The sequence below is a fragment of the Leptonychotes weddellii genome, chromosome 11 (assembly GCF_054177405.1).
Source record: "Leptonychotes weddellii isolate Sample4059 chromosome 11, ASM5417740v2, whole genome shotgun sequence".
Lineage (NCBI taxonomy): Eukaryota > Metazoa > Chordata > Mammalia > Carnivora > Phocidae > Leptonychotes > Leptonychotes weddellii.
Window position 1 is genome coordinate 39,815,523 of NC_138379.1, and position 9,301 is coordinate 39,824,823.

Genomic DNA, 9,301 nt, shown 5'->3' on the forward strand with positions numbered 1-9,301 from the left:
CTCTCTAAAATAAATAAATAAAAATTAAAAAAAAAAAAAGTTTAAAAAAAAAGAAAAGTCACGGGAAGAGGCAAACTACGGTCAACTGATTTTTTTTTTTATTTGAAAGAGAGAGAATGAGAGAGAGAGAGAGAGAGAGCACATGAGAGGGGGGAGGGTCAGAGGGAGAAGCAGACTCCCCGCTGAGCAGGGAGCCCAATGCAGGGCTCGATCCTGGGACTCCAGGATCATGACCTGAGCCGAAGGCAGTCGCCCAACCAACTGAGCCACCCAGGCGCCCCGAATTTTTTTTTTAAAGACCCCTAAGAGGCGCAGCCCCAGGGGAAACCATGTATGCATAGCCACTCTCAAGTGTTGGACAAACACAGACCAAAGTGTCACTCCCCACTTCGAAGTGCAGAATGTAACTCTGCATATCGATATAGGCTTGAGTGGAAGAGGGTAGGTTTACTGGAGTGGTCACTGTTACACAAGGCCAAAGTCGGCCAGGACAGTGGGTCATGCAGACCAGTGCTTCTCAGATACGAATCACTGAGAGGCTCTTTCAAAGGCAGATTCAGATTAGTCCATAGTCTGGGGGCCTGACACTGCATCTCTAACAAGCTGCTAGGTGATGCTGATGCTGCTGGTTCCCGGCCCACACTTTGAGTAGCAAGAATTTGGAAAAAATTATTGCTTAGTGAAACCTGACTTTAGTAAAACAGCTGGCTCAGGTCAGCCTAGAAACATCTCAGAAGGGGCAGGTGCAACCGATTTCTTCCCACACTCTGACTCCTGTGTTGCCAGCAACAGAGAGAGCACAAACACTCCCTCAAAGGAGCCACAGATGAAAGGCAGGAGCAGGTTTTTATCTGAGACATCCTGCAACATGGGGAAACTTCTAGGGAGGAGGCACAGGCACTTAAAGTGAGAGCCAACACCCCATAACCGGGAAAGTGGGAGGTATCCCCCACCCTGTTCATCAGCCTCCGCTTGCTCCTTTCAACTATCTCCCTACTCACTGGCTTCTTGCTCACACTAGCACCAAGAGATGGAGAAGCAACTGCTCTTGAAGGGATCAAAGAAGTTCTAGAAAAGCTTTGGACAAAGGTGATTTGAACTCATCAGATAAAATGTGTTTGTGCACATTTTAAGACGTGAACTGAACTCCAGGGTTCCATTATCAGAGCACCCCTTTGCCCCTTCCAGAAAATGGGGTAAACAACAGGCAGCTTCCCCACCCACCCAGGTTGGGCCTTGTAGCTCTATTTGTAACAAAGGTCACTGTTTTGAGACCCCGTGTCCGAGAGAGATTGGGGCTTCATTTTGACTAAGTAGCCTGTAATTTTCCGCTTTCACCAGAAGGTGGCACCTGTGGGCACCAGGCCATTTGCCTAAAAGACAAGTGCAGAAAACGAAAGGTAGAAACTAGGCCTAGGGGACAGGAGGGGCTGCCGATGCCCGGTTACTACTCTCCGCTAATAGTGATGCTGTGGGGATTAGCATGGGTGCCTGATGGAATACTCGGCACATTATATACGTCCTCCTATTTAATCTTTAAAAATCCTGCAAAAAGTTGCCTACACATGCCTTTCACAGACGTGAGCCACAGCCTGGGAGGCTCCATTTCTCCAGGTGACACGGCTAGGAAGCAGCGGAGAGAGGACCAGAGCCCAGTGGTTTCTCCATCAAGCCAAGCTTGGAACCAAGCGGCTCACAAGAGAGGAAAGGAGGAAGGGCCAGCGCTGTGGCCACTGGCTATCAGGCAACCAGCCTTTGTTTAAACGGACACCGTGCGCACGAACCTCATCCAGGTTGTTGAAGCCTTTCCGCCTCCGTTTGTTCATGTCGCTGTCTTCAGTCTGGGTGTCCACCTGCAGCGGCCAAGAAAGCGTGGTGAGCTCAGGGCCAGCGAGGTCTGTGGTTCCACCAACCGCCCTGAGGCATGGGGCAGGCCCTGCGCCAGCCTTCAGGGATGCCACCCTGCCCGCCAACAGGTGCCATCCCAGGAGACAGACGGACACCCATCACCCTGTACTGTGAAATGCGATCACAGAGTTCTGTTCAGAAGAGGGAGCCTTCCTGAACCGGTGGGGGGGGGGGAGGAGGGGGAGGGGAGGGGTTCTGTCAGAGGGGTGGGAATCACATCCCCAAAGAGCGTTCTGAAACATCCCAAAGCACAAAGAATCCCCGTGACACGGGTGGGGCAGGGACTGTCTCTGTGGTCGATGTGACCCTGAGCTCCAAGCAGTCACAGCCCGGCCTGCTGATGCCCCTTGGCATGCTGCCATAAGGAGACCCCCCCCTCCTGCAAGGAGGTGCTACTGCTCACCTCACAGGTGGGGATTCTCGGGGCTCAGAGCAGCTGTCCAGGGATTTGATGGCGAATTACGCCTGCCATTCGGTCACCATTGCAAATGCCAGTAAATGATATTTTATCAACTTCAAGGGAGCATCAAATATGGTCTGGAAACTACGGTGATCATACAGCAATGTATTCCCAAGACCGTTTTTTTTTTTTAAGATTTTATTATTTGACAGAGACACAGCGAAAGAGGGAACACAAGCAGGGGGAGAAGCAGGCTTCCCGCTGAGCAGGGAGCCCGATGTGGGACTAGATCCTAGGACCCTGGGATCATGACCCAAGCTGAAGGCAGACGCTTAACGACTGAGCCACCCAGGTGCCCCAGGACCGTTTTATTGTTTCCCCATCAGAATTATTTATAGTGCTCCCTCCCATTCTCAAAAGTATCCCAGTTAGACAATAAATTGCATGGATGCCCTACCAGTAAGCCCTTCCAGCCTACTTTCTGCTGCCTGAACCTGAACACTGAAGTCTGGAGAACCCCACTCTACATAAGCCCACTGCAGCGACCCTGCAAGGGACCAAAGGGCACAGACATTGTCAGTCTTGTCTCCTGCGGGAGGATGGGCGGGGCTGCACAGACGGAGTGAGGCTGTGGGCTAGGCTGGGGACGGGGGGCTGGACTCAGTGCCTCCCCTGCGCCCTGCCAGGTGAGTCTATCCTGACCCTGGGGTTAGACCTGTCTACCTACCCATGTCCATTATTTCTGTCATGAGCATCTTTGCTGCAGACAGCTTTGCTTCAAGCACCTTTGCCACGAGAGTTTTTACCACGTAACTCATTGGATATAAAGCAATTTTGCCGTAACAGATACAAAGATAATGGGCTAACAGTTTGGTTTCATCAGGTGATTGATAGCTTGGTTTCCTTTCTCCTCTGGCACAGTGCTCCCGTTTTTATATTATATAAATCTTAGCCCTCATGATGATCTATACAGTGGTGCAGAGTTTTGAACCCACATTTCCCATAGAACTTTGGGATGTCTATTGACGGACACGTGACAAAATGCCAAGTGGAAACAATAGGTAGAAGGTGTTCACAATGCAACATAAAGCTCAGTCACAAATATGCATCCTCGTATTTAGAAATGGGTACCTCCCTCTTTTTTTTTTTTTTTAGAGAGAGAGAGTGGGGGCAGAAGGAGAGGAAGAGAGAAACTTAAGCAGGCTCCACGCCCAGCATGGAGCCCAAAGTGGGGCTTAATCTCAAGATGCTGAGATTATGATCTGAGCTGAAATCAAGAGTCAGACACTTAACCGACTGAGCCACGCAGGCGCCCCTGGATACCTCTCTTAATGAAGGAAGAAAGTTTAGTGAAAAAAGAAAATGTGTAATGTCGAACATGGAGATGAATCAGTGAGCAAAAAATGTATAATAATATGAACCAAAGACCGTGAAGGCAAGTGCTTAGGTACAATCTGCGAAATGAAACCAGCTGTTTGCAGTGTTGCCATGAATCTACACTACTTATTCTGAAGGATTCAAATCTTTTGTATTTCACAATAAAGTCTTTTTAATTTTGTTATTTTTCATGTTTCATTATGTCCTTTTTAATGAATGCCCATCATTTTTTCTTGTGCTTTTCTTGTTTACAGCACAACTGCCTTAGGGCTGATTAGTTACAGAGCAAAAATGCTTGCGGCAAAGATGCTTATGGCAAGACTACCCGGACCCTACTACCACCGGTCTCCAGCTGGGGCCTTCTCCACATGGCCAGCCAGCCCCCTGAGGGCCATGGAACCCCCACCCCCAAGCCTCCTACACACTCAGGCCCTCCAGAGCAGGCCAGCTTACATCCCAGCCTTTGTTCCACTGAGCAGGCAGAGGGAAGGGCTACTGACCATCTCTCCCCTTGAACCCAGGAGTACAGCCCAATCCGCCCCACCTCTCCTACCCTTGCTGCGCTGCAGGAAGATTCTTTTACCTCTCACCTGTTCTGCAGTAAGAACTCAGAGCCCCCAGCACACATGACTGTGTGCCCACTTGCTCCCAGCAGAAAGCACCTGCTTCCCCTTGCTTCTGTTTTCCCATCATCCCTGCCCCCTTCCCACACTTACCAGCACCTTTGATATTTTTAAAGACAAGATCCACCATAGTTTAGGCATTGATTTTTGTTCAAAAATTTGACCCTTTCCTTGTTCAGGCAGCACAAAACAACAGATCCAAGGGCCCTGCCCTCTCTTTAACATTTTTCTCAGCTTCTAATAAATCATTATTCTGTGAATGGAAATGACTTCAACCCAAACGCTTGGGCAAACACCAAGAGAAATAGATGACCTTATTTGCAACAATGTTGGGTCTTAGAGGCGCAGGCCATCTGGGTCCCCAGCTCCACAGCCTGTGAATAGCTTGCTGGCCGAGACGGGGGTCTGAGAAAGTACAGGATGTCCTACCCAACAAGAACGCTGCATGCATAATCTTAGGGGTTTCTGTTGTTTTGTTGTTGTGGTTGTTTCCACCGTAAATGAAGACTTGGCTTTTCTCTCAAAGAGCAACACCTCTTACTCTCTCTTTTGCATTCAACAGCTTGGGACTTGACTGTTCCAACATCAGAGCCAAGTAGGTCCAAACCCAGTAGGTTAGCCACAGGCTCACAAGAAGTGCTCCTGGGAGGGAGTGTGCCCAGCACCTGAGAAGACCCCAGGTCCTTCAGGGGGAAAAAAAGAAGTAGGTGGGGCAACCTCCACTCCTCTGATTCAGCCTGACCCATAGAAACAATAAAATGCAGTCTATGTGAAAAGGTTGGCAACACATACCCAAATGGTCTCTACTCTTCCTTATGCATTTCTCATGGAAGCGCTGATTCTCAACTAAAGAGTTAGGTTAAAACAGAAAGGTAGAGAAAACTCAAACCTAGGGATTTACCTAATTTTTTCTTATCTGTATATCTCTATCTGCAAGCCAATGTTGCCTTAGTAGCCCCATCTCCTTGGACTCTATTTTGCTCTACAAAGAATGGAGTACAAGGAGGAAGAAAATACTTACGGTGTCCAGCAAGAGAGAGCGAGAGAGCATGAGAATACACAAACAGCTCACTTTCTTTTGCTCTTAATTTTTTCCTGCCTTTCCCCCTAAGAACACTTTCTTATCATGATTCCCCAATGATCTGAAAGAGTCCATACACCAGACAGCATTTTTCCCCCCCCCACACGGCATTTATTAAACTAACTGGTATCTCCATTTAAAAAAAAAAAAAGTATTTGTTAATCTGAGTATTTATTTGATCAGTACAAGATAACCATGTCCCCATAAAGCCCGACTTCCTGTGATTTTAGCCCAAAGGAAACAACCTTTATATTTAACTAGCTAGTTTAGCCTAACCCTGGAGAAATTTGGATCTGGGGCATAGAAAGAGAGACCGGCCATTGCAGGCAACGGCCTGGTTGAGTAGGGAGGCAGTGGTGATATTTAGGCCAATGACACTGGCAAGGGAACTCTTCTCTTCTTCAGTAACAGACTAGTAAGGAGTCATGAGTTCGAATTCTGACATGACTTACTTCCCAGCTGTGTGACCTTAGGAAAATCACCTAACTTCTCTGACTGCATTTTCCTTATCTATTATTTCCTCACCTAGATATCCTATCTACCTCACAAATTGTTGTAAGGATTAACAAAGTCATGTACATAAAACACTTCCTATAAGGTGCTATATTCGTGTTACACACTGTGACTTAGGTTAATGCTAGTTAACAGAATTAGAAAACCTGAATTCTAGTTCCGACTTTGACTTTCCACCTACAGGCAGGACATCGCGATTTAATCTCCCCACAGCCAACATTCCCCTCCTTAAAACTGGGCTGAGAACACATGCCCAGCCTTCCTCCAAAGCGAACACAAGGAGCAAATGAGATATATATGAACCTGCTTTGCACGCCGTAAGGTGCCACACTGATCATGGTTGCGGTGGAGAACCAAGTGTCCAATCCCACTAGCTTGACTCATTTTCTCAGGAAACAGGCATCTGCATTGAATCGGTACTCCTAAGGGACAGGCGCGCTCATCTGGGGAGCCCTTCCCACTTGGCCTGCAGCAAGCATCTGTTCACGCACTCTTCACGGCGACGTGATGCAATGCATTGTTGATGTGACTGCAACCACTTTGCAGACAAGCAGAGGAACCACCTTCGGAGAGGCTCAAGCATGTGCCAAATTCCCAGCAGACCTAAATACATATTCATCTGCCTGGCTTCTAATGTACTCCCATTGTGTAAGTCAGCTCAGAATGGCCAGCTGTGCGGCACAGAGGACAGAAGAGAGACCAGCCTGCCAACCATGGGGGCCAGAGGGGCAGCTTGGAGGCCCTGTGCTCTCGACTCTCAGGGACTTCCTTCACATCTGTGAACTGAGAAGCACTAGAGACCTAGTGGGGAGCTCTGGCTGCTGGGTGGGGGTTCTGTGAGAGCAGCTGGGCAAGGGGAGAGGAATTCAGACATTCCTCCTAGAAGGGCAGCGTCCTCGGGTGGGGTCCTTGCTTGTCTTGTTCTCTGCTCTACCCCCACCACCGAGAGGAGAACCCAGCATCAGATAGGCACCGGGCCAGTCTGGATGGAGGAAAGGCTTCCTTACCTCATGCGCCTGGCTCTTTGGAAAGGGTTCGTGTGGGAGGGGTGAGGAGTGGAGAGCTGGGCGGGCACCCTGACTGCTGAGACCGGACACCCACACCAGCCAGGCTCTGTGAACTCCACTGTCCCAGGAACAGTGCTGGAGGGGAGCCTGCGTCACCATCAGCCAGCTGAGAGGATAAACACCCTGGGGCCACCACCCGGGCCCCTGGGATGGGCTTCTCACAGACAAGCGACACCTCTATGTTGTGTTGTCTTGAAGGAGTGGGCTCAGACTGGGGAAAACAAACATCAGGTGCCCTGAGTGTGTCCATAGTGTCCTGTCTGTGATGACTGCAGGGGCCATAAATCCAGGCATGACCCACATGCCATAGGTCTAGGAGGGGACACGTGGGAGGACAGAGACCATGTAGGTATGTTCAGATATCGTCTGAGGTCCATGGTAACAGGAGATCTGGAGTCCCCAGCAATTTTCCCATGTCACAGGCTTTTGTGCGAATGCTTTTAGGATCAGAGGCAGATCTTCAGGAGCAGACCTGCAGATTGATGGGAAAGCTGCATTCTCTAAAAGTAAACAAGGCCCTTGGTAGAGGAAAAGTCTTCTATTTTGCCTGAAGCTGATCAGTTTTGCTGGGATTTGGATGCTATCTGGGGTTAGGGATGAGACAACAATTTAACACCAACCGTGAAAACCAGGAGAGAGAGATTTTTAAGGCTGGCTCAATAGAAAAACGGACCCTCTCCACATTAAGATGCCATGTTGTGAACAAACATGGGCTTCTCAATTCCCATGTCAAGACGCTCCTCTGAGAGTTAGTGAGGGCACAGGGAGGGTCAGAGAGGGCTGGGGAGAGGGGGTGAGGTTGAACGCAGATGCATCCTCTCAGGATGGGCAGCCCCTAGGCACACCCTGGGGGGCAACTGGACATGGTTCAAACTCAGCCAGGGCTAGGCCAGACAGAGCCTGCCCATGCCCCCTGCATTTTCTAGCAGAGCCAGTGGGAAGTGGAGTGAGGACCTATCAGCCCTTGGAGGGTCTGGCTGGCCTTGCCGACCATTCCCAGAATGTGACCTGGGGTTGGCCAGACTGTTATAATTCCGTCATTCTGTAAACAGAGGTGTGGTGAGTAAAAGGTTTAAGCATTCCTCTCCAGTTCCCAGTTGTGGGCTAAGTGGTGGGAGAAAGCAGGTGGATGGAGAAAGGCCTTAAATGTTTGGCTCAGACTGTTTCCAGAAAGGCTGCCCTGGCTTGCTTGGATGGGGAAGCCCGAAGTGGGGATGCTTAGAGGGACAAAAGCTGGGCTGGGGTGGAACGAGCCTGTGACTTGGCTCCAGAAGATGACTTCCACTCAGTGGGACATGTGGTAGGCCACGCAGCCCTCCCATAGAGCCTCTGAACGGGGCAGCCTGGGAAGCAGAGGGGGACAGAGCGGCTGGGTGCAGCTCAGCCCCTTCGCCGCTCTGCTGAAAACCCCCGCAGACCTGCACACCCTCCTCCCCTGGCCCTGGCCTTGCTGGCCCGGTCCCTCCTATAGACAGGGCGTGCCTGCTCCTGGAGTTAGCCCAAAGGCTACAACGCTCCAGGGAGCGCAGACCTCAGTGGAAGAAGCAACCACTGCTCACACAGCCAAGGGAAAGACAGGAGGCTACGTGGCCCCAGCCCCACCCTGGGCAGAGGGGCTGGCAGGACCAGGCGTGACTGACCACACATAGGAGACTGTCGGCCTCCTAGAGAGTCTGAGACACACACACACAGGCCTGCTGCCCTGTGGAGAGAGGCAAGCTTTGTATGAGGACTTGCCACCTCATGTCTCTGCGCCTCTATTTTTTTGATCTGTAAAATAAGCACATTACGTAAGATAACTTGCAACATACCTACCACAGACATGCCACCATTCACATGAAATTACAATGCCTCATTAGCCTCTCAGTTCCTAAACTGTGTACCAAGGCACCCCACGGACCCCCACAGTGAGCTTGCAGAGGAGCCGCTGTGCGATACTTTAAATTCTCCAGGGAAACGTGGTGAAGTCTGTTGTACACCTTGTAAAATACCCCTACCAAGTTATTTGGACTCAACTACTTAGTAAACAGAACTTTTAGGTATTTCTTTTGCCCTAGGGGGGCACTGTGATAAAAATCACTGAGACACTAAGGGTGCTGTTAAGTCCGGAAAGTCTGGGAACCTCTTTCAGCTCTAAGCTGCTCAAAGGCATACCTTATTCACCTCTGTGTATTTGCTACTCTCATCAGAAACAAACAAAAAATGGGCGACTGGGTGGCTCAGTCAGTTAAGCGTCCGATTCTTGATTTTGGCTCAGGTCATGATCGCAGGGTGGTGAGATTAAGCCCCGTGTCGGGTTCCACAGTCAGTGTGAAGCCTACTTGGGGTTTTC

General features: G+C 49.9%; 1 protein-coding gene across 15 annotated transcripts in view; it reads right to left on the minus strand.

The window, feature by feature from the left end:
• MICAL2 (microtubule associated monooxygenase, calponin and LIM domain containing 2) overlaps nucleotides 1-9,301 on the minus strand; it is a 213,540-nt gene that overhangs the window by 100,858 nt on the left and 103,381 nt on the right. For all 15 annotated transcript variants that reach the window (XM_081798584.1, XM_081798589.1, XM_081798587.1 and 12 more), the window contains one exon: nucleotides 1,785-1,853. In XM_081798584.1, the coding sequence (XP_081654710.1) occupies nucleotides 1,785-1,853 (69 nt within the window). The remainder of the gene's footprint in view (nucleotides 1-1,784; nucleotides 1,854-9,301) is intronic.